The following is a 25,883-nucleotide window of genomic DNA, read 5'->3' on the forward strand; positions in this document are numbered from 1 at the left end:
GTGCTCATGTTATGACAACTTTGTGGTTTTTGAGCTGGGCAAGGTATTAGGAACATGTATTTCCACCTGCCTAGTTCCTAGACAATATTTTATTGACCCATGAGTCAGATTAAAATAATAATAATAAAAAAAATGGTGTTTTATTTTGCTTCTAACCTTTCTAGTCTTAAGCAAAAAAAAATTTTTTTAAGGACTTGGATACAAAATGATATTTATATTCTGTTTCTTACTGGTATAGACTATTTAATAAATAACAAATTACATGCTGTAATGTCTGTCCACCTCAGGCCAAAGGTCCCATACTAAGTGGGCATAACTCTTTTCTGGAAAAATAACCAAGTTTGTGTCTCTGTGCTCAATAACGAGTAAATAGTCCAGTTATTTGTTACTTTTACTTGGAAAGTTTTCCGGAATTTTTGAAAATTGGTGAATAAATAGATTTCGCTGTTCTTTCCGAATTTTGTGACCTCGTTTATAGACGCGTGCGCGCCCGCCTTATTGAAAAAAATCCGCCTTAAAAAGGTTTTTGACAACTACTTTTTTCATTTTATAATTTTTGGGACATAGACAAGCTAAGAAGCTTTGATAAATTAATGTGATAAATTTCATGTAATGTAAGTTAAATAGATTTAGAGTTGTGAAACAGTCAAATTAATGTACCTGCTAAATTGCGAGTTCTTTTTTCTTTGATCATGGCAGGACACGCTGCCGGGTGTCCTAAATATGCTGAAGTATAAAAAAAATCGCGTTGCTGAAGTATACATTTTTTTTTGTCTTGTTTGTTTCTACATTACATAATTGTATCCTACTAATATTATAAATGCGAAAGTTTGGATGTCTGGATGTCTGGAAGTTTAAAATAAAGTAATGTTTATTTCTCACCAACATAACAGATATTATTATGATAACAAACAATCAGGAAAAACAAAAAGTAAGAATGTTGGTTGGTTGATACCTGAACTAGGAAGATTCCTGTGTCTCAGGTTTGTTACTCTTTCACGCAAAAAGTACTCAACGGATTTTGTTGAAACTGTACAATATTATTGTTTGTAACCCAGATTAACATATAGGCTATAATTTATGCCGATCTGTGACACTAAATTTCACGCGGGTGAAGCCGCAGGCAAAAGCTAGTCATGAAATAAATAGGAAAGTTTAAGGATCTGAAACGTGGTCGCTTACTATGGGCCTCATAAGAAGGCTCAAGGTCACCCAAAGGGTGATGGAGCGGGCTATGCTCGGGGTTTCCCTGCGTGATCGAATCAGAAATGAGGAGATCCGCAGGAGAACCCAAGTGACCGACATAGCACGCAGAATTGCTAAAATCAAGTGGCAGTGGGCGGGACACATAGCTCGTTGAGACGATGGCCATTGGGGCAGAAAACCTGAATGCGAGCAGCGCAGGACTGTTCATTATGAAAAACCTATGGAAAACCCAAAGACCTCTCGCCTTTGTCCAGCAGTGGACGTCATTTGGCTGTAACGACGAAATAGGAAAGAATGTAACTATCAAAAATCTTCTCTAAGGCATCATTTTTCCAATTTCGCAACGAGCGCGGCACTCACACTTAACTAGCAGACTAACAGAGAGCATAGCGAAATCTATTTTAATCACCAATTTTCAAAACTCCCGGAACACTTTCTAGGTAACCACGTTAATTTGTACCAAACGACTGGACTATAATTTAATTGATATAAAAATTTGGGTACATCTTCTCAAAAACAAAAGAACTGGTGCTAAAAGGGTTAAATGACGTTTAGACATTTGTAGAGGGCCTTGTAGAAGGGGAGGCTATGGTGCTGAATGTGGATTAACTCGAGTGTCATTGTAACTTATTAGGCTGCTAAGCTTGATGATAAAAAGAAAAATATTTTATTCAATGTACATTTAGTCTGGTCATAAGTTCTGTCATATGATAATAACTTTTGAATTTTGAATGAAGGTTTCAAAATATTTTTTACTGAATTAGAATTAAAAAGAAAAAATGTGCGATAGTTCGAATTTTATTGTATGTGTAGTGGACGCATAAAGAAGTCCGAACTGCAGTTGTCACGTTGCATTGCTACGCGCCAAAGCAGATTTTCGTTGGGCTGAAAAAATTTAGTTTATCTTTTCATTAAATGATAGGTATAGGTGTACCAGAATCTCATGGCAAACAAAAATATTGGAAAAGTGTTATGGCAAATGTCTATTCAATATTATCTATGGCTTTATTGTCACCTGTCAAAGTAAATCAAGTGGACTGTCAGTCGCTGCAGAAATTGTGTAATCTCTTTATGCCTATTGTTATTTTTGTGAAAAAGATGAAAAAGCTCAAGCAAGTCATATTGTTTTTTATTGTAAAATAAAGATTAATTCAAGGTCAATCTTTGATTTTAAAGCGCGTCGTTGAGTTGACAGTAAGTTGGAGTGAAATTTGATACATTTAGTTTATTACCTAACTGCGTCAGAAGGAGGGTTTTTTAAAATATTATTCTTATAATAGCTGCTTTATCGGGGGTTTCAGGTGTACCTCACAAATTGGTGCAGAGGAATGGTGAAAATGTTATGACCATGTAAATAAAATTGAAAAAGATTTCATCAAGCACCTAAGATAGAATAATTGAAATGCTGGAAGAGCAATTTAGAATAAATACCTCTTTATCTTGATCATCTATTGAAGAAAAGTGGAATCCTTGGAATCGTTTTCTAGTTCTGAATAAAGTGATTAGTTATAAGTATGATACATAATAAAATTAGTTACATAAAGTAATATACGATTTATTTATTTTTCAAGACATTTTCCTATTATTATTACTGACGGGATTGCTACCATGTACCTTAGTTTTGAGTTTCCAATATTTCGGCACTGTTGCAAGCGGCATGGTCACGGAGTAACTGAAGAAATTAAAACCAGACATCGTTCAGATGTGCGTTCAAAAGACCTGAGATTTAAAAAAATCACACGTTTTGTTTAAACAGTAAGCGAAAAAAAAGTGACTTGAAAATGGAATACAAAATGATAAGGTATGGTAAATGATAAGTCTTTATCAATGAAAGACATTTTCATGTGTCCTCCATCTAGGCTAGTTTCCATCGTCACTCAAAGTTTGGCTGCGGTCTCAAATTTGGGCTTAATTGAGGTATTTTTTGGGTGAGAGGCATAAGAACTAATGCCGTTTTATATCAAAAATTCATACTTAGAGGTACTCAACCAGGTACAAAGTATTTCCTTGTATGTTAGTCTGCCACTCTTTAGTAAGTCCCGAAATCCCCGCTTCGGCTCCCCTACTAACCATTCTAACCATTGTACACAGATAATATCTTACATGCAGCTTTTCATGTTACTACGTCACATTTTCAAAATCCGCGCGGAAAATCGCTCCTAGCGGAAGAGCGCACTTTGAGCTTGAATATTTCAGTCATTTTTAAAGATATCAAAAAAGTAAAAATACAGTATTCATTCTAATTTTTTGTAGTTTTTTTTGGCATCTTCAACAAAAATTGTGCGCCATGTCCATTACAGGAAAAAAGACCCGTTTCTTACACACATTACTGACCTAGAAAGGTCGGTGTTAATTTTAGTCGACTTTAATTGTTTGCAAAGTCTGCTTACCTATCCGTTTATTTACCCATATTTCAAATATTTCAGTTCTATCTCCTAAAGTAGAGGAAAATAAATATTGGGAGTGAATACAAGTCAAAAATGCCGGGCGTGCCATAGGAGTTCCGGGAACTACCTCAGGGGACCCTTTTGCGGTCATCCTAAAAATCCTAGGATTCCTTTGAAAAGGAGTTTATTCGTGAACATACACGTTTTATCTATATGTTAGTTATTTAGATAATGGCGAGGCACAGTTTTGGTTCCGTGATGTATCCCTTTGAGTCTATTCCTATTTACATAAACCTTTTTGTAATCAACGCAAATGTAGCTAAGGCCAAAACTATTTTTTTATGTTACAGAGGCAAAAATCAGCTCTAAGGAGTCGCAACTTCGACAACTTAGTTCAAAATAACTCGTAAAGATATTTTTAAGAGACAATTTAATTAGCGAATGAAAATCTCTAGTAAACATATATTTTGGGTTCTCTCTCACAGACCGAGTTACACAACTCATAGGTAAGTAAGTAGTAAATAGCTGAATTTTAAAGCCTGTTATAACTTATGTGTGAATACGAGTAGAGCTTCAAAGTGCTAACTTAATAGAACTTTCACTTATATCGAAAAGCGATAACCTCACGAGGTAAAATTGGAAACTACGATATCACATAATCCCACACCGCCGCAAAGTCAAAGTTGCCAGAACTTGAACGTGGTTTCCCGACCAGGGAAGTGGCTGTGAATATTCATAACTATTAGAATATTTACAGAGGTCGACTGAAAGTCTGTAGGCCCTGACGGCGTCCTCCCAAGTTAGCGATAATTGTAATGTGACATGCACACGATACGATTTTTTGCGACTCTAGGTACGATGCGACTCGGGCTGCTAAAGGCCTTGGATTGGATGGATTGACATGGATTTTTGTAATGCCACCTGGAGGGAAAGTACTCTTAATACTGTAGATAGAAAATTTTACTAAAACATTCCTTTATTTTTGAAAAGAAATATAACTGAATTCGAACCGTATGGCTTACAGTGTGAAAAAGTTATCAGATCTCATGTAGAGCCATGTTTTTATCTCAACACATCCTAACTCCACATCTTTGTCAAAATCAGATGTTAAAAATGCATGCGATTTCTTTACATTGCGAGCCACAAGCTTAGTTTTGTTTACATGAAAATGAGGTGTCACACTTTCGGACATTTAGGTATCTCAGTTTACAATATTTTTTTGGTAACGAACGACAAAATCGGATCGTGTAGTTTCAAAAAAAACTTGTATCAGACTAGTTCGTAAGCGGCAGCAAAGTACTGAACTTCTCACATCGCCGGATTGATATTAAACGTTTTTCCTGGAAAGGATAATCTGTACCAAAAAACTTCCTTGGAAACTTTACTACTTTAGATATAGTATTATTTACTGTCAGTATCAATATCACTAACAGAATATTACTTAACCTACTTAGTAAATGTTAAAAAAAAAAAAATATCTTTGGCGACGAATACCCACCACTCACCAGCTAACTAGCTCATTTCACCATTTTCTTTGGAATAATTTTTGACCATAAGGCCTGATTTCGTTAGCCGAATACATGCAGCAGCAGCAGACGACGTGTCGTCGCGACACTACTGGTTTCTATGTACATATTTCTATGAAATACCGTAGTAAGCTACATGAAGCTTGCTGCTGCGTGCAATCGGCTACGAAATCTTATCTTTATACATCGGTGATAAATCCGTTTGAAGCTCTCCTACAACTTTGGAACTCTGATATTAAGTACCTACCTTCTCATTAGGGTTGAGACAGTTATTACAACCAACACAAAAGAACAAAAGGACTTAATAACCAACTTGAACCAATACACCGGGTATTTTCTTTTTAATTTCCTGTTCATTTATTGCTTCCCGAATAACCCGTCAATTTAATACAGTTCAAAACAAATTTCAACTTTCCTTAAATTTCCTGCATTTCAATCGAACAATTAAGATAAAAGCGTTCGAGACAAGCAACAGCGTCTCAATGAAGAGTCGCCGAAAGGATCAAATAAAATTGAAAAAGGGGAGAAAATATTGATCTGGCAACCCTTTTTAGAACTGCTACCTGTAGCTTCAGTTACAAAATACAACATAATTAGAGTATTCAGTGTAATCAGTGGGCTGAGTCTTCAATATGATACTTGATTGAAATGGTACACACACTTACCTTATGAGTGAACAAATATTCTTTGAAAATACTTTGCGTTATTCACATTGAACTATATTTACATTGAATATAGTTCAATGTCTTGGTTGTCTAGACGAAGCACAAGTTAGTAGTAAAGGTTACAGAAAATTGTGTTCTATTTTTACCTACTTGCAGAAAAAATAACAATTTATTAGTAATTTTCATCATATGTCAAGGTTGTTAAGTTGTATTAATTCATCATCATCATCATCATCATTTCAGCCACAGGACGTCCACTGCTGAATATAAGCCTCTCCTAATGTAAAAATTATAAAACAGTCCTAATTCACCAGAAATATGCAGGCATAAATTGAATACAAACTCGTTCATTTAATTATTTGTAGGTACGTACATTACAAAAGTTTATTAAATCGAAAAACACTGCCGTACCTAGGTTAATATTATTAAGTTTAAAAAAAGCTAAAATACTGATTTTGATTTTAAAATGTTAACAAATTGACCTGATATATAAAGGATAAATCTAAATGAATTTACCTGCGTGGAACGAAGGCTAGGCCCGCTTAACCAAATTAGCTCCGCTCAAAACATCTTTGTGAAATTCCTAATTTAGCCGTAAGATTATGACCTCAAAGGCCGAGTCATGTACCTGTCATTTTGATGGAGGTGTACCTTCATATTAAATGCGCTCATTCGTAAAATCAAATTTCCTTGACTACAGCGTCCCTCTATAAAAAGTTTACGAGGGATATAGAGTCGCAATTGAGACAGATATAGGAGTATCGTCCCCTCTGGCAGGATTTTTTCAGCTTCTATATACTTTAAAAATTTTACAACCAATTTTTTAAGCAATCTTATTAATTAGATGACTACAGGTGTAAATGCTCGTATACAAAGTTTGCAATAATAAATCTTTTATAATAAATAATTTGTTTATATTAATAATGATTTGTTTATAACTTATCATTATTTTATTACATTTAAAAAAATTACTACATACTACGTACGTAACTACTTATTTTGTAGAACCATCGGCAACAGTGTTAACTATCCATTGCCTGTCATGTCGGCGAACGAGAGTTCTATCGCAAAGAATCACCATTTGATGAGAGTGAGAGCAAAAACAGTGTGGCCGTGTGTACATAATATGTATGTTGACCGCGAAGACACTTTACGTTATTCTATTGTAGTCCAGTATGAAGTAATAACAAATTAAACAACAGTAAAACTGAAATAGTCACTTCATGCCCTCAGTCCTAAACTGGATTGGGATTATTTTGTCCAATAAGACTCCCATCTAACTATAGTAGGTAATTAGGTATATTTAGTGCTCAATGCTCATTAAGTTCGCGCTTGCTATGTTAACTGTGTAATCATCATTAATAAACTGGCTCGAGCAACACTAGGACGACATCTAGCCATTCGTTAACTACACGTTGATTGCTCTATGTAACATTACCATCAAGTTGGCAATTTACGACTCTACAGTTCGCATAAACTAAAAATTAATACACAAAAGTTACAACAGTAGGTACCTACCTACATTAAGTAAGTATTTATAAACACACTTTACTGTACAGACTGACAGAAAGTATAAATTCATAGCATTCAACATCCAAATCGAGTTACAGGAGATACTAACATTCTCTATCTCATCTTTTATTCCACTAATTTGTTGTAGCATCTACAGACTTTAGCGCAATATCCCGTAGCGTCGTAGAGGCTCCGTAGCAGTAGCGTGAACAGTAAGTGGAAAGTTGTAGCACCGTCATGTGACCGAAGGTTCTAATGGAGTAACTACTCTAGAGCAGGGGTCTCAAAACTACGGCCCGCGGGCCATATCCGGCCCGCCACTGACATCAATCCGGCCCGCGACAGCTTTTGCATAGGTGGACAGAAAAATAAAACTGTTATGCCCCTTGCAACATACCAAAAAAAATATTATAGCCCCAAGGCTTCAAAGTTTGGAGATCCCTGCTCTAGAGGTATCTACTTAAATCCTGAGGAACATTTGCCGCAAAATAGAATTGTGTGTGAATAAAACTCATTCACGTTTGGTAGGTATATGGCATAATTTACAAAGGTATTGTTTAAGACGAAATTCGTAGCACAGTAGCCAACATTCGTAGCTACGAGTACGTAGTCAAAACTGAAACATCGTAGATGATTATTCCTATGTATATGAAATAACTCTACCTAAAATTCGTAACTCCGGTAATTTATTCGAGTGAAGTTTGGTAACTTGGGTTCGGCGATATTCCATCAATATTGGATGTTTAAACAACCGATATTCCTCCGAATACAGAAAAGGAAAACCGTTTCAATAAATAGGTGCTTAAAATTTATTGTCTCATTTCTGTAGCGAATAAATCGCAGCTGGTTCACAAAGAGGTCGCTGGATCCAATATTATGTCAATATTGTCGCGAAAATATTTCATTTTGTTTGTATGGGACGTCCGCGTCCACTCGACGAAGCGCTCCCTTCGAATAACTATTTGTTAGGAATTGTAATCGGCGAAATGTATTTGTTCGCATAACCGAAGCTTTTTAGGATAAAGCCCATTAGAATCGGATATTGTTTTTGTAAGCATGACGATATATTAGTAGGTATTTTGGCCTATTATAAACTTTTTTAATTACTTACAGATAATATGTGAGTATTTCTCAAAAAAAATGTACGTAACGAAACGGTAGTAACGAAATAGTAAGGCCATAAGGCTTGTTATACATTGGCGAAATATTGTGAATGCTCTTCATTTATTCAATTCGAAATATTTGTAAGTATGCACCCAAATACGGGGTAATATTAAGGGGTTAGAAATAAAATAAGGGAGTAATCATTCATACTATTTTAATAAAATTATTTTTGTTCCATCATGTTTATCCATTTTGAGTCGTTCTCTGTAAGCTTTTTGCCTTTCGGCATTGGTTTTTGGCGGCATTCCTAAAAAAACAAAAGAAGTAATCACATAAAAACGTAATCTAAATGATTTGATAATTTTTTGCTGGTGGCACTTCTGTAAAGCAGATAGTATCCAATCCTTTTGTTATTAACGCTCTATATTTTTTGAAATAAATTAAGTAGTGAATATTACTATGCTTAGTCAGGTAATAACAGTATACACTCAGCATTATGTTGTACTTTTTCGTAACGTAACGAAATTCGTAAAAAACGTAACGAAATATTAGACAAAATGAGATCAGAAACAAGTATTTTTTTGATAAAATTTGTTACAGCAAATATAAAAGCTTACTAAATGTTCGTACCACACGTATTACAAAAAATGGTTAAATGAAGACTTACCGTTCTATATAAAATCGCTGATTTTACTGCCTGTTACGAAAAAGTAATCCCACAAAACACACACGTTTTCACTAATTTTCGCGATAGATGTTATGGCGGAGACGTCAGGCCAACAGCCATTCAGAGTGCAGCTATTGTTGTCCGTGTAAAATAAATACGGAATTGTTCAGAAACCATGGGAAAGTAGAAATAAATCGTAACTAAAGAGTAAATAACGAAATAGTAAATGAGAGCGACTCATTTTGTTTTTTTGCTTTAAATTGCCAATTCATTATGACACCCCATAGAAAATCAATTTGATACAGAAACTGCGATTACTGTAGAACGATAATACAAAGAAATTTACAATAATTTAGTTACGTATCGCATTTTATGAAACAAAAACACATGAAAAAGGTAGGGTGGCAAACAGGTTTTTGTATGAAAGGTAAAAAAGGACTATTTTTAAAATATCTAAATATTCGGTAATAAGTAGGATTATAGTTATAATTCTTCGTTATCTTAAAGATTAATATTCATCCTTCAAAATTGTGTGTGTGTTTTTTTTGTGTGATGATTTATAAATATAAAACTTTTGAACTGTTTCAAAGCACACTTTTTTTTTTCAAAATGTACATTTTTTTTGAGAAATACTCATGTAGTCTGTACCTACTCGTTTGGGGGAGGCCTTTGTCCAGCAGTGGACGTCATTTGGCTGAAACGAACGAACGAACCTACTCGTAACAGATAGCGAGTTTAAATGACCCACGCTGAACTGTCCCACCAAACTCAATGACAGGGGGGCGCTACCATCGTTCAACTATATGGTTTCCATCATGGCAAAAATCGGAACCAGCGATCCGGTATTGACGGTGGCGCCCCACTGTCAATATCATGCATAGGACAGTTCAGTATTTTGGAACTATACTTAAGGCTGAACCAACAGCTGGCGTATTTTTTAACATGAGAAATTCAATAATTTGCATTTGCCCGGTTTCCACTAAAGCAATCAGATTTCATTATTTCCACTTCTCGTCCAAAGAAAAATTTGACGGCCCAACACTTCTCCGCTCCGCTCCGCTTTGGTGGAAACCGGGCCTTACAGTTATCCGTTTACGATTTAAATTGAAACTCGATTTTAAATACATTTTTTAGGCCGGAATAAAGAGCTCAATACAAAGCACGACTCTACATTTTAAAAACTTGAATAAATCGATGGTGTGAGTCGAACTGACGACCTTTCCCTAGCCGGATATTATTAAATCCATTGTAAAATAACAAAAATCATACAAAGAAAATTACGAGTTAAGTAATTTATTCGACATCTTAAGACATTTTAATCTCTTTACTCAAAACTCCTCGATCTATTACAACGCACTGCCTTGCAGTGCTTCAGTGACTTGCTCTGTATTACGCAAAACCAACGAGGGTAAGAAAAACAACTCGAGGCAAATATCTATTTCATCAACAAACATTTACATAGCGTACCCTGACCCTTGTTCCCGGGCTAATAGTACTCTACGCTACTCCAATCTCGTATCCACCAAATGGGTTGTAGTACTTAATAGAATTTTAACACGTTTGCTACCCCGCCCATCGTGTAATACACGTCAATTGTTGCCATTGTGTCTTCTTGTTCGCGACAGTGAATGTGTTAAGTCCATTGTCTCCGGCTAAACTACACAATAGTCACCTATACCGTTACATTGGAACAAAGGACCGTCAACTCGGTAATGGGCGCATTAGGACCTTGGGATGCAATCGACAAAGTTATAACAATAACGAACCACAAGCGCCACAAATCATTCCGCTAGTATTGGCGGGTTACACCTATCTACTTAATGGTGGTAGTGGATAGACCGTGCGATTGTTCACAGCCTTGTTATTCACACTGCGAGTAGTGAAATCGTTGTGTAGTGATTACATACCATTTTTTTAAATTTGTCTATTTTGTTGTTAAAGAATTTCTACGTGTTATGTGATATGAAAAATCCGCACTTTTCCGGAATCCGTTATTTCCAAGATGTGCAATTGACTTTTTCGACCTAATGAGGGCTATCGTTTTAGCGCTCACCAGTTAGCGCCACTGTAGAGTAAGGTCCTGTCACTTGCTAGTAGCGAAGACAGTGGCACCAACTGGTGAGCGCGAAAGTGGTAGGAGGACTATCGTATTTGCACTCATCAAGATGGCGCCACTGTAGAGTAAGGTCCTGTCAATCGCCAGGGGTGCACACTGTTAAGTATAAAAACGATAGCCCTCATTTTGACCGAAACATAACTATGAAGGTAAAGGAGTCGGAAGTACATTATCCGACATTCTTTAAGTTTTTTCGGTATTGGATAGATTTAATTAACAATTTTCATTAATAAAAGTATTATCACAAATCTAAAAGCAATTTCGTTCCATTTACAAACAGCGCATAGACTCCGAGAAATGGCGTAAGCAAGCAAGGTACAACGCGCCCTATGTGCGTCATTTTAAAATCAGCAGTAATTATATTGGTTCATCATTAATTTACTAATTACTGTATTTACTAAACTAGCACTTTAAAAATGAACTCTAATGGTTGAAAGCAAACACTAGTTAGGTAGGTAGGTGTTACAAGTTGGGAATAAAAAACCAAATTCATTGTTCAATTTATTTGGTTAAATCAGGAATTTCAAATTTTTTATCACAGGAAAAGGCGACAGTCATGGCATATCTCACACCAGCGGACACTTTTTCAACATAATGTAAGTTTTCTCGACCACTAGTGAACATGCTGACTCTAGCTTTCCGAGGTTCCACCGTGCTATTATACTTATCGTCTATGAACACGAACCGACCTCCTTTAAAATCTATGCCATAGTCTGTGAGATAAAGCAGTGTTGTGTAGTGGAAAGACTTATAGGTTTCCTGAAACAAATAAAAGAAAGATTATTACAAAACATTGTATCATTACACTTACACTTTAAATATCTTTTGTATATTACTACAGTTACACACCTTGTCAACATGTGGATGCCAGTACTCATCATGAATAGTGACAGCCTTCTTTGGAGTCATTTCAGAGAAAAATGTTGGAGATGTCAGATATATTTTGCTAGGATCCACTCCAAAATGGTGTGCTACAGAGTACTTGATTTTTTCCTTGATTACCTAAAACAACAGAGTAAATAACATAAATCAAAAGAAACAAGCTGATTCTTATAATTATCAGAAAAAGCATGCCATACCCTAAATGTATTGAAGTCATTTTCAGTAAATAGATCTTTAGCATCGTCCAATTTGAAAATATTAACAAAGTTTTGTCCTTTAGATAATGCCCCACTATGCAAGTCTAAAATAGAAGCTCCGCCAGAAGAACCCCCAAGTTTGAATCCTTTTTTGGCGATGGCCAGCAAGTCGTCGGCTTCTCGAACAGATATAACTTTATCGCTCACATATCTCTTGCATTCTTTCGGGTAGCAACCCTCGAAATTGTCTATTTCTTTCAAATAATCTGGAGAACACTCCACGACTCGACCTACACCTGGGAGGAGCTCTGATTGTTTAGCAAATGTCTTAACTTTATCGTCTTTAGATGAAAAGTATACGACGACGAGAAGTGATGTTATGACCACAATACGAGAGATAACTCTCAATGGAATGCTCTGGTTCGTTGATGATCTGAAATATTACCAGCATTAAATAAACACAAATTTCAATGCGAACTGAAAATAAATTTGTTTTCAAAGTTGTTTACCCTGCAGCACCGGCCTGTTTCTTATCGGGATCTTTGACTTCATCGCTTGGTTTTTCGCCAGAGTCTTTATTTTTGTTTCTTCTTTTCAATTCTGACATTCTGTTGGAATGAAATAGTAGCCTAATTTTGAATTATTTCAATTTAACAACAAACAACAAATATTGATTTTGTACTTTCGTGCACGAATAGTTTAGCAAATGTCAAATGACTGTTTGTTTATGGTCACTGCTGTCACACCCTAAAAAAAATTAAAGAACCACAAACAATGGCTAACAATTTTTTTAAAAGTCGTAGCTATATCCGTAACACTTCTGCATGCATACATATTTTTCAATACAACAAGGTACATCACTAGTGTTTTTTTTTTAATGTTAAATGTTGAATGTTGGCCAGATTGGGAAAAAATAACACCACAGATTAGAGAGTATGTCTAAAGACAGATAGGAAACGGCCCTAGTATTGGTTAAACGATAAACAAACTGGTACCGAGCTAGATTGTCCAGTAGGTGGCGCTGAATACAATATGGCGTCTGCCGCCCACAGATTAAATATACCTGTCATACTTTTTTATATTCCGTTCCTTTTCATGTATTGCGGTTAAAAATAAAACTATTGAAGTATCAAATGAAACTTTATTGATGAAATATAACATGAAATATTTTGTTTACGAAAATCAATAAGCATTAAAACTATTGGATTTTAAAAGATTACAGTTACTGTTGTGATTACAGTACATTGTTTTAGTTTTTACATAATGTACTCACGGCTTGACATTTGTATGTAACTCATACAAAATAAGTTGCGTTATGACTTATAGTAAAATAGTTTTTTATGTTCTCCATAAATTCACACGTTCACTCTCACTTTGGTTCTGTCCAATCCAATAGCCACTGTAAGCAGGCCAGATCTACACGTTTCTCACCACCTGTAAAATATATAAAATATTTGTAAATTTAGAGCAAAAAGATGCAAATGTCACCGTAAGACTGTAATCTCCTACATCATCTACATTCTACACTAATATTATGAAGAGTACAGCAGATGAACAAGTGATCTGTCTTATCTACCATACCTACTTACTGTCTGTTTTGTTTCTAGATTTGCACTACTTTGTTAAATAAAATTAATTTACCTTGTCAAATGGTGTACTTGTCAATCAATTACACGTACATTCACAGAATCTGGATTCCACCAATCTGTAATTAAATAATTAACTTTTATTTGATCCTAGTCGAAAAGCGTCAGAGGATAAGGTTAGAATCATTTTGAGGGTGTTTTAAATTTTAAAGGTACTTACCAAATGTTCTTATCAACAGAAGTTGTTTTAATTGTTATCTGGGTAATTCATCTAATACAAATCTTCCTAATTTAATGCATTTATATCATGGCATAACTTGCAAATGAAATGAGTTCATCGTTTGTAATCAAGCATTCTTGGTCTGGTTTTATTGCTTATATAGGTTTCTTCTAAACTTATTTGAATAGGAAGTAAAGGTTGGTTCATCTGGATTTTAAGTAACAGTTGACAATAATGATCAGCACCGGTGATTCCATAGCAAGCACTTTTATTGTAATTGCAGCTTAACCTTATAAGTTCGATATTAACCTGAAACAAATAGGTACTTAGATTCACTGTATAAAACACGTATCATTCACTGTGTCCTGCAATCTATGCCTGCAATGTACCTACGTGTATTGTATTTTGGGTCCAAACTCCAAAGTATGTTGTTACTCCATGAAACGATCCATATTTAGTTTCCATTGATTTAAATGGAGTTATGAATGATATTGTAATGAAGATTTAATCCTTTGTGTGGTTCAATACTTGATAAAACATGATGTTGCTGCAAGCTGCAATAACCTTTCTCGAGTGGATATCTTACTTGAGAGAAATTTCTTCTTAAAACAAACATCAATCCAACTGGCAATCCATGCACATGTAGTTCTTATTAATATTGATTGAGAAATTATTGATTTTAATTAGATAAAATTTGTTAGAAAAACACGTTTTTTCGATGAAAATTTTTGACTTTTTTTTTTTTAATAATGTCACAGTTGTAGACTTGAGACGGAACTAAATTGATTAAAGTGAAAATTACGACTTTGAATTAATATACTTTTGAATAATCATTTCATTTATAGAATGCAAATAGATTCAATAAAATAATTTATAAATAAAAGTTGAAGTTGTAATTCGAAAATGTTTACTAACTTGATTCCAGACCCGCAAAAGACCATTGTCGCATACAAACGACAACTCGACAACTATAAAAAAAGTCACTTCCTCTCGGAACTGTCAAAAAAATTCACTCTCTATGGAGCTGTCAAACTCTATGGCGTTTCCACCCCGTGAATAACACGGCCGTTGTATGTTGACTGACTGCATTTGCGATATTATAATTTATTTTGAGTGTTTGCTCTAAATTGTCTGTATATAATTGCACTTATTCTGTAACATGTTTGGATGTTATTTCCAATCATAGTGGAGAATAATATAGCCGCACGTTGAGTTAATAACTACGCCATGTTTTTCGAAGACGACGACGACGAGAGAGTCGAAAGATTTCTCAATCCCGAAATACTTCACGTCGTCCATCGTGAACTCTGTGCGTATTCAAACAAGGTTAAATATTTTCGTGCCGTTAGGTTGTATACTAAACTTTTATTTCCTTCCAGATGCCTTTACTGCCAATTTGGATTATGCACGATATGGTGTCGGTGTGCGATCTGTACCCACTCATACTGAAGACGGGATACCGATTAGAAAGATATATGTGTCCAATCTGCCACCAAAAGTAAGTTGGCACGTTTTATTTTCCTATAATAATCCCCGCGAGGTGATCCACCACGACTGAAAAATCAATACCTTCATTGTTTGGCAAATTCCAGCCCTGCTATTGTCAACACTGTCATGTCATATGGTTTTGAAAGCTGTTTCATTCTGTTGCAGTAAATTTTGCCTTTTTTATGATATGAGCTTGTTGCAGCACTTAAACTGTCCAAAAATATTTATCTTGTGGGGGTAGACATAATTATTTTTTCTAAGAAACTCACAAAGGCAATAGACATTAAGATAACATTGTAATTTCTGCTTTTCAAATGAACATGTACTGTTTTGTTTCAGACTACTCGCACAGAGCTGTTCAATGTATTTGCTCAGTACGGCTTCATAAAGAGTTGTTGGTTGCGGATGGGTGATAAGGGCCCCAACAGGATTCCAACCCCGACATATGCCTTTGTGACGTTCAGCAATCCCGCTGATGCTCACAAGTAAGTTAAATTTATTTTCATCTTATTTCGAACTAAACTGTAATTAACACAAATTCATCTTTCAAAAGAATTTGAAGTTTATTATATTTACTATGAAACTCCAGTTTACGAGGTTAAACAAACATTACATTGCTTCATTTTTCTTGAACGATTCATTTTCATAAGCATTATTTGTGTGCAATGCTTGGAATAAAGATAAATTCATTAATTCTATTGTCAGCTCAATCTTTCAGATTAACAGCCCATTACTACAATATTGTCCATGCCCTATTGTTTAACGGTTGTGTTTCGTTTGTCAGTGAAGTATTTTTTATCTCCCAGAGCACTGTTAGCACCGAACCATGAAAAGATTTTACGTGGTCGCAGCTTAAGAATATCTCCGGCTGACAGTTGGCATCAGCCGGCTGAAGATGAAGACAACAAATTTAAGAAACCTCGTGGAAACACTAGGAACAAATCGCATGCCTCCAACAGTAAAGACCCTCAGAGTAGTAAGTTTTTTTCAAATTAAATTTCTTTATTTGCTTAAAAAATAAAATAAAATAATACACGTGGTGATGGTATTTTATGCGTTAACATTTGCACATTGTTTGCCCTCTATGCCAAAAAATTGCAGTAACATAATGCGAAAGTCATTGGCATACGAAAGAGTTGATGATATGGAACTGTAATTATCAAAAGAATGAAACAATATTTATATTATCACCATTATCTTACAGGTAATGCAAATGGTGAATCTTCCACTGACAGCAATGAAACATCTGAGGGAAACCCTAGTGTAAGTACAGCTGCTCATTTAACTTTGGCATTAAACAAGTAGAAAGTATACCTAAATTACTTCTGGAAATTATTTATTGCACATATTTGTACACTATATTACATTGTCAAACAATAATACATGTTCCTTGTGATTATTATTTGTGATGTAATGTTGTTCGTTAATAAAGTTTTATTTTTTAGGAAGAGACGGAGGATGCGGAACCTACCTATAACATATTGGACGTGCTGAATAGGGATTGCATGACCCATGTGTTAACCTTCATACCCATCATTGATCTCATCAGATCGGAAAGAGTGAGCAAATCTTGGCAGAACATGGTGACAGAATATTTGCACAGTGAGTATGATAACAAATTATTTCAACTTAAATACAATTTTGATCTCTAGTCAAGGTCAAAGGATTGTTATTGATTTTGTAGCTTTGGTCACTGTCATATACCCCACTTGAGGGTATATCTCTTTTTTTTTGTGTGTAAAAGAATAGAAAAATTAGTGTATTTTTGTATGCTACATTGCATTGGTAAACAATAGCCCAACGGTCAGAGTGCAGTTAAAAGTTACCTAGTTTGTCTTCCTAGAACTTTACTTAACAATGGCAATATCAGTTCAGCATGTATCAATAATTACATTACTTGCAATGATTATGATGTTATGTATGTGTTGCAACAAAACAGGTTTCTGCAAGCTTTCAAATGTAAGGCGCTTTCCACCTTACAATGTTTGTGTGTGGAGCAGAGTGGAGAAGTATGTTAAATAACCAATCAGATGTCATTCGAAATCTGATTGGTTGTTCAAAACACTTCTCCGCTCTGCTCCACCTGGTGAAAACAACAAAAAGCTACACAGAAAACATGTCTAATTTTACAGGTATCCGCACATACAAAACATCGTGGTGGCAGCACGAAGTGAGCCTGACGACGGCGGTGCTCCGACGCGTGCTACAGCGACTCGGCGGCTCGTTGGCTCGGCTGCACATCGACCACCATTTGTTGGCGCTTAACGACCGCACTGCGCACTCCATCGGCAAATTCTGTCCAAACTTGGAGGAGCTTAAGGTGAGTGTTAAAGATTAGACTACGACCACCCCTACTCAAGTTCAACACTGTCTTATCTAGTAAATTAGAGTAGGTTGCGCTCCTGCAGTTAGACTTTAAATGAACTTATATTGAAGAAAATTGACTCTACTAATTTAGAGAAATTTACTCAACATGTGTTGTAAAGCTCTGCCAAAACTTGGAGTATTGCATGGTATATTAAATATTTAAAGTTTTGTATTAAAAGTAAATCTATTTTATTTTCTTCAGGTTATTGGAATGCATACGAAAAATTGGAATCCATTGCTCTATGGGTGTAAGCAGTTAAAGAACCTCTCCTTTATTTCGTGTAATAAGGTAAGCTCTCTTCTTTTTTGTCTCATTTATTTATCATATCTATTTGAAGAAAGTGTGACACTGTTCATTTCTTTCCAGATTGTCTGTCATATTTTAACTTTTTTTTTCTTTTACAGCTCACAGATTCGAGTTTAGTGCATCTTGTTAAAAACGAGTCCTGTATTGAAGATTTGACAATAGCAAACAATACGCATGTCACTGGCCTCTTCTTGACTGGCTCAAATACGTTGACACTGCAATCGCTGGCTTTCTATAACTGCTACAACCTACAGGGCACTGTTCTATGTGCGGCTATTGACACTCTTCCCAACCTAACCACCCTTAAATTGGACGTGTGCCCTGTCACTATGTGGAAAATCGTACCTTTAATACTCAAGAAACTACCGAAATTAGAAGAACTGTCGCTAAGTGAATACACATCGGCCGAACTTTGTCTCTCGCCGCAGGGAAGCGATGCCTTCTGTGAATCACTATCAACCATGACAGAGTTGAAATCGTTGAATTTGAGCAGAAATATCTACATAAACAATGCAGTTCTAAAACAAGTTGGCCAGTCGTGCCACAAGCTAGAAACGCTGAATGTGGCCAGCTGCAATTCAATTAGAACTTTCCCACATTCAGGTAAGTTTGTGTTCTAAAGCCTGGTCCATGAGCACGTAGAATTTTGTCCAATGACCCCAAGCTTCCCATCACACTCACTGCGGGCGCCCGTCGCACAGTCGCGACAGCAATATAATTACGCGCGAGCGATAAGGATGGGTAGCTTGGGGTCATTGGACAAAATTCTACGTGCTCACGGACCAGGCTTTACTAATATCCAGTATTTATTTAGTATTCTCAGATTCAGTATCATGTGCCAGGACCAAAAATGTATCAATGGCCTGAAAGAGAACACTCCCACATCATATAACATAGGTTTTCACCGGATTGGAGCAGAGAAATGTTTTGAATAACCAATGAAATGGAAATTAATTAAATCGGATTGGTTATTAAAAAAAAAATTACCGCTCTGCACCGCATTGGTGGAACCCCCAGTAGAAGGAAAGTCGATGGTTAGAGCACGTAACTTTGTGAGATATATTTCCCCAACCTATTTGGCCATATCCTTGTCTCTGGAAGCATGGAGAGGAGAGGTTCATATTCCTGTAGGCAGTGGTTCTTAACCTTTAATTCATAAGGAACCATTTTACCAAATTTCTGTCTTGTCAGGGACCACTGCAGGTTAGACAAATTTCGTGGGTGTATAGGTAAGGTCATTTTGAGATTATGAATGATTTTTTTCAAATCCTATGAAAGCGGGGGTCGATTTCTCGCCCACTGTGCGCCGTTTGCGTTGTGTTGACTCGACTCATCACGTCACATCACTTGTTTCTTACGATGTCTTCGCGGACCACTTGGAATGCCTCCAGGGACCACCAGTGGTCCGCGGACCACCAGTGGTCCGCGGACCACTGGTTAAGAACCACAGCTGTAGAGTGACTATAATGATCTGTTGCTGATGTTTTGTTGTTTATTACGCAGGTGTGGGTGACGAGGGCCTGAAAGCCGTGTGCGCCGGTTGCACGGCGTTGAGAAGACTTGACGTGTCCTACCTCGGCGGACTATCAGACGCAGGGCTTCGATGCGCGTCGCGACTGTCGCGGTTAGGCTGGCTCACGGCGCGCGGGCTGGCCTCGCTTTCGGCCGCTTCTGTGGTGCACTGCCTGCAAAAGTGCCACCAGCTCGAGGTCAGTGTGACGAATTTTTACAGAAATCAAAAACAAAATGTGACGTCACTAAAAACTAACTCGAGACTGCAGAGCGTATAATGGTTGACGTCAAAAAAGCTTTAATCATGCTTCGAAGCATTTTACGCAAGACACCTAAAGCTTAACATCATGGTCGTTAATTAATTGTTCATGGGTTCAAAATGATAAATTGAGTGACGACCACGGGCCGGAAGAAATAGCTGCGTAATGTGCGCAGGCCTTCCACTAGGTGGACCGACGATCTGGTGAAGGTTGCATAAAGGGCCTGGATATGAGCAGCGCAGGACCTTTCTCTGTGGAAATTCTTGGGGGAGACCTTTGTCCAGCAGTGCCGTCATTTGGCTGAAACGAAACTACGAAACATTTTATGTATTTGTATAGTTAGTATGAGCTGATTTTTTCTGTAATTAAACGATGAAGCAGCAGAATTCCCTCTGGGACTCCCTCCATGATTAATTCTGGCTCTCCATGTCCAGAATGTGCTAAAGCCTGGTCCGTGAGCACGTAGAATTTTGTCCTTATCGCTCGCGCGTAATTATGTTGCTGTCGCGCTCGCACACTCACTGCGGGCGCCCGTCGCACAGTCGCGACAGCAATATAATTATGCGCGAGCGATAAGGATGGGTAGCTTGGGGTCATTGGACAAAATTCTACGTGCTCACGGACCAGGCTTTACACAGGATTAAGTTCGCCTTTTGTACCGCATTTTTTTTGTGTGTTCAATAAATATTTAAGTAAAGAAAATTAAACGACGGTATCATCCAACATCCTTGGTGTTTCTTTGCGAGATCGAATCAGAAATGAGGAGATCCGTAAACGAACCAAAGTCGCTGACATAGCCCGACGTATTAGCAAGCTGAAGTGGCAATGGGCAGGGCACATAGTACGCAGAACTGACGGCCGATGGGGCAGAAAGGTTCTGGAATGGAGGCCGCGTACCGGAAAACGCAGCGTAGGACGTCCACCTACAAGGTGGACCGACGACATCGTAAAGGTAGCAGGGAAGCGCTGGACGCAGGCCGCTACCAATCGATCAACATGGAAAGCATTGGGGGAGGCCTATGTTCAGCAGTGGACGTCCTGTGGCTGAAATGATGATGATGATGATGATCATCCAACATGTACTGTCCTCACAGGAGATCGACCTGTGCGGGTGCGACAACGTGTCGGAGGCGGTAATATCGGCGGCGGTGGAGGCACTGGACGCGCGCGCGCGCCCGCTGCCGCTGCTGCTGCGGCTTGGAGGCACCGCCGCCAGCATACAGGAGACATTCTCGCTCGAGGTATGTGGCAAACCTTTTGGAATGCTTGTTCCCAACGACTAACACTGTTACTCGTTGGGAAAAATATTGAAAAAATTCCCATTCAGTCACACCCTCACTCGTAAAACCTGTATTTTCTTACTGTAAGCTATAGATTACATAATTAATAAAAATAATCCTTGAACATTTTACACTGCACCGCTAGCCCCAAACTAAGCAATTATTTTGATTTTTAATGTATTTTGTACATTATTTCTTTGTAATGAGTACTAGTGTGATTGGATGGGATTCTTTTTTTCAGGACTTTTCCCAACAAGGGACGGTGTTACTAGTTTGGGTGTGACTTGTTGGGAATAAGCGGTTTATTAAAAGCTTGGCACATAATATGACAACGTCACCCCTCCCGTTCCACTCCAATACCTCAGGCACTGACTGAGTTAACCGCTAGTTTTCTTATTCAATTGATAAATATTTACTACCCTGCATTGATGAAACGACCCTGACGTCGCTGCCTCACAGCTTAAAATACTTGAGGATTTTCAACAGTTTGGCCATTGTTATAAGCTCAGTTAGTTGGCTTAAAAGAGATAGAAACCCCAAGCCGTAAAACGCAATTTTATAAAAAGCCTTATCAATTAGAGCCATTCCCAAGTTTTTTTTTAATATTGTGCTTATTTATTCATGTAGACGATATCTTTACCACTTTTTTATACTAAATAACAGACTACACAGCAGGACTACCCTTCGCACAAGCTGCTGACCGTCAACATGCACGAAGACCGCAGCAACCCCAACCTCAGGCCGGACTTCGTGGACCGCGTGTTCGACTACAGCTCCGACGACTCGCTGGACGACCTGTTCGACCACGAGCTCTATGAGGTGCAGGACTTCGACGACTTCCTCGCTGGCGGTGAGTGTGTTCGAGTGACGCGAGCCCGCAGCGACCCAACCTCAGGCCGGACTTCGTGGACCGCGTGTTCGACTACAGCTCCGACGACTCGCTGGACGACCTGTTCGACCACGAGCTCTACGAGGTGCAGGACTTCGACGACTTCCTCGCTGGCGGTGAGTGTGTTCGAGTGACGCGAGCCCGCAGCGACCCAACCTCAGGCCGGACTTCGTGGACCGCGTGTTCGACTACAGCTCCGACGACTCGCTGGACGACCTGTTCGACCACGAGCTCTACGAGGTGCAGGACTTCGACGACTTCCTCGCTGGCGGTGAGTGTGCGAGTGACGCGAGCCCGCAGCGACCCAACCTCAGGCCGGACTTCGTGGACCGCGTGTTCGACTACAGCTCCGACGACTCGCTGGACGACCTGTTCGACCACGAGCTCTACGAGGTGCAGGACTTCGACGACTTCCTCGCTGGCGGTGAGTGTGCGAGTGACGCGAGCCCGCAGCGACCCAACCTCAGGCCGGACTTCGTGGACCGCGTGTTCGACTACAGCTCCGACGACTCGCTGGACGACCTGTTCGACCACGAGCTCTACGAGGTGCAGGACTTCGACGACTTCCTCGCTGGCGGTGAGTGTGTTCGAGTGACGCGAGCCCGCAGCGACCCAACCTCAGGCCAGACTTCGTGGACCGCGTGTTCGACTACAGCTCCGACGACTCGCTGGACGACCTGTTCGACCACGAGCTCTACGAGGTGCAGGACTTCGACGACTTCCTCGCTGGCGGTGAGTGTGTTCGAGTGACGCGAGCCCGCAGCGACCCAACCTCAGGCCGGACTTCGTGGACCGCGTGTTCGGCCGGACTGGACATTTGTCTGGGCACCCTTAAAATTAAATTAAGTCTTCAAAACCGTACACTTTTAGGTAAAAAAGTTATGTTACACTTTCTCCACAAGGTCTGCATTCGCAATAATGGTTCACCAGTGGCCTTAACCCTGTAACCATCACATCGCATGTGCATGAGCCAATCGGCCAATGGCCAATTTACACCGCTTACCAATGATTCTCTAAAATTTCAAACCCTTTTAATCCAATGAACACTAAGGCTGGGTTGCACCATCTTACTTTAACTTTGACAAACGTCAATAATCTGTCAAACTTCATACAAAAAGCACCGGTTATCGTCAAAGTAACCGTTAAAGTTAGGTGGTGTAACTCGGCCTAAGTACTAGATTTTAAAATGTCATACGTTCTACGTATCATATACCTAGCTACCTATAAATTTTATAATACTGCATAAGATGTCAGTCTTTATATTGACGCGCCCTCACTCATACTATCTCATATAATACTTACATTGATAAAATAATACGCGTGTTTGTTACAGATTTTTCAGATGACGAGTTTCTCGATCACGACGGAGAAGACATGGACCGACTATACGCGTACGGGATCCACGCCGCCGACATCATTCTCCTGTAGGCGGCCTCCACGCCACCGAGGCGGTATTATGCAACGCCGAGCTAAAAGTAGTATACGCCATTTAATCATCAATACTGTTATATCAAAGAAGGACCATTTGTTTTCCCTCATTTATGTTTTAAACTTTTTTCGAGTTACGAGTTTCACATCATTACCCATTTAACATAACGAGATTATACATGTGCAATGCTTATAATAATTACGGTGATTAGATAAGTATTCGATTTTCGTTGTAGTATACAAACACAACTTCTAAATTGTCGTACGAATGGTTATGTTTATACCTTTTCAATTATTAATATGGTGACATAATCAACGATGTATTTATCTGTGATCCAGCAGTGTTGACTAACCATGTCCTAACTGGCTCATCTAGTTTACTGCTTACCTATTTATGTATAAATATCTGCTGTGTATGGTAACTTAAGCAAAGTCTGAAAATATTGTGATAAAAGCAAATTATTTATGTACCTTACTATTTGTGTTATTCTCGGTATTATTTCGTACAATATGTAAAATTAAATTAAAGTTACGAAGTAATTCCATTACCCCAAATATACACCAGTCAACATATTAAAGGAATAGAGGTCGTAAGAAATGAATAACTACTATAATATGCATGCTTACTTTGCCAAATGGTAAGTTGGTGTTTCCATGTGTATTCCTACCATTCGGCAAAATCGCTATTCGATAGATATGCGGATATCGCGCTTTCCATAAGTAAGGTTGTCTTTTAATCAATGTTTGTAGATTTAATGGTTTGTGGGACAATCTAACAAAATTGTAGTGATAATACCTACTTGATGTATCAACACTTACCTCTACCTCACAGCGAATGTGCTGCATACAAATAAAAGTGCACTTCTAACATAGCAGTGTTGATAGTTTCAAGTAAATATTAATCTAAGTTCCTCCTTGACATTGGCTATGGAATATATAGTGTGAGATCTCAATAAAAAAGTCCAAAATATTCAAAATTTTGACCTAATATTGATTTTTATTCTGTATATTATTATATTCATGTTTCATAGCTGTCCATAGACATTTAAACCAGTGAACTAACCACTGATATATTTTAATAATGGAGGTGCCTGGATAGAAAGCAATACCAACCTAGAATTAACGTACTAAATGCATTGTTTAAGTATTCATGCATACTTTGTTCAATAATATGTAATGTATTTATATGTACTTGTACTTGTTGTTGAGCCTTTGAGTGAAGATGGATATTCACTGTAATCATAATAATTTAGACAAGATCTTTTTAGTTTAGAATCCTTTTTCAGCAATTTTTACTACAATACTGTAACTTTATTATATTTTCCTTTTTAAGAGATAATGCAATGTAATCAAAGTGGTGATTTTTATTTCATTTTACTGAAGGATGATTTTGTTTTAATCCTAAAAAATCAATGACTTTATATTTTTTAAGATACATATTTTTCTTGAATTGGAACAATAAACTTGATTTTATGAGAGGTAACATTTTGTTGATTGAGACAAACTTAGTTATGAATTAATAATATGCAGCATAATTACATTTTAGCATGGCTTAGTTTCATGATTGAAGTAAAGGTTTTTTCATAATTTTGTGTTTCGTTTTCATTGCAGCTTGCATGTTTTATCTCAATGGCTTAGAATTCAAAATGTAAAAGTGAAGAGAAACTTACAGCCATTTATTTTTTTCGTTAAATTTGCAAGGCGTAAGCTATTATGTTGATTATGATAAACACACTAATAATAAAAAGCATGTAAGCTGTGTCCAGTTCATGCTTTCACGTTGAGAATATGTAAATGGTTATGTTTGTTAGTTTGTTTTCATTTGCGTATGTGAAATAATATCATGTGTTGGAAAACATACTCATGGTGAATTTCTAGAAGACTAAAATATTTTTCATGGTTCACATAGTGGTGATGTTATGTTTTTAGATTTACATTTTCGGAAATAACCTCATGCATGAGATGATTTGTGAAAAAGTGTTAGTTTTTATACATAATTGTTTTAACATTATTAGTAAGAAATAAAAACATTATCTTCAGCAAAAAGTAGTTTAATTTTTGAGTACTAATACTACTACTACAATCAATCATCAAAAGCCCTACTTATGCAATACTACCATTTAGGTATCAAAGTAATGTCTGTCTGGTTATACCTACACACTATTTGTTTTAACTGATTATTAATTTATTATTTTGACACTAACTTATGACTGTCTTGGAATTTGCTACCAGTGAACTTCTGAGCTAACCTACTAACATTGTTTCGCCATGGCTGCTTCTGTCT

General features: G+C 37.5%; 2 protein-coding genes and 1 long non-coding RNA gene across 4 annotated transcripts; 1 reads left to right on the top strand and 2 right to left on the bottom strand.

Annotated features, from left to right (window-relative positions):
• Nucleotides 1–11,671: 11,671 nt before the first annotated feature.
• Nucleotides 11,672–12,983, bottom strand: LOC135079134 (2-oxoglutarate and iron-dependent oxygenase domain-containing protein 3-like). Its single transcript, XM_063973725.1, has 4 exons — nt 12,772–12,983; nt 12,263–12,695; nt 12,033–12,185; nt 11,672–11,942 (listed from the first exon to the last, which is right to left on the bottom strand). The coding sequence occupies exons 1-4, from the start codon at nt 12,867–12,869 to the stop codon at nt 11,685–11,687; spliced, it is 942 nt and encodes a 313-aa protein (XP_063829795.1). The 5' UTR covers nt 12,870–12,983; the 3' UTR covers nt 11,672–11,684.
• A 406-nt stretch (nt 12,984–13,389) lies between these two features.
• On the bottom strand, nt 13,390–14,793 carry LOC135079135 (uncharacterized). The gene is made up of 4 exons (XR_010258744.1): nt 14,462–14,793; nt 14,069–14,377; nt 13,904–13,967; nt 13,390–13,696 (listed from the first exon to the last, which is right to left on the bottom strand). It is a non-coding gene; the product is annotated as an uncharacterized LOC135079135 (long non-coding RNA).
• A 336-nt stretch (nt 14,794–15,129) lies between these two features.
• Nucleotides 15,130–22,367, top strand: LOC135079347 (F-box/LRR-repeat protein 7-like). 2 transcript variants are annotated; one of them, XM_063973987.1, is made up of 12 exons: nt 15,130–15,377; nt 15,448–15,566; nt 15,896–16,041; nt 16,363–16,532; nt 16,761–16,819; nt 17,002–17,158; nt 17,689–17,876; nt 18,126–18,212; nt 18,329–18,833; nt 19,734–19,939; nt 21,097–21,243; nt 21,955–22,367. In XM_063973987.1, the coding sequence occupies exons 1-12, from the start codon at nt 15,296–15,298 to the stop codon at nt 22,303–22,305; spliced, it is 2,217 nt and encodes a 738-aa protein (XP_063830057.1). In that variant the 5' UTR covers nt 15,130–15,295; the 3' UTR covers nt 22,306–22,367. The 2 variants fall into 2 exon arrangements, with proteins under 2 accessions (XP_063830057.1, XP_063830056.1); XM_063973986.1 differs by having other exon boundaries at nt 21,946–22,366.
• Nucleotides 22,368–25,883: the final 3,516 nt, after the last annotated feature.

This window comes from Ostrinia nubilalis, chromosome 16 (genome assembly GCF_963855985.1).
Source record: "Ostrinia nubilalis chromosome 16, ilOstNubi1.1, whole genome shotgun sequence".
Classification (NCBI taxonomy): Eukaryota; Metazoa; Arthropoda; class Insecta; order Lepidoptera; family Crambidae; genus Ostrinia; species Ostrinia nubilalis.

Coding starts and splice junctions, on each gene's coding strand:
- LOC135079134 (XM_063973725.1), bottom strand. CDS start 12,869: ATGTCAGAATTGAAAAGAAGAAACAAAAATAAAGACTCTGGCGAAAAA. Junction 12,696..12,771: donor AAACAGGCCGGTGCTGCAGG/GTAAACAACTTT, acceptor GTAATATTTCAG/ATCATCAACGAACCAGAGCA. Junction 12,186..12,262: donor ATGACTTCAATACATTTAGG/GTATGGCATGCT, acceptor CTGTTGTTTTAG/GTAATCAAGGAAAAAATCAA.
- LOC135079347 (XM_063973986.1), top strand. CDS start 15,296: ATGTTTTTCGAAGACGACGACGACGAGAGAGTCGAAAGATTTCTCAAT. Junction 16,042..16,362: donor AATCCCGCTGATGCTCACAA/GTAAGTTAAATT, acceptor TTTATCTCCCAG/AGCACTGTTAGCACCGAACC. Junction 16,533..16,760: donor CAGTAAAGACCCTCAGAGTA/GTAAGTTTTTTT, acceptor ATTATCTTACAG/GTAATGCAAATGGTGAATCT.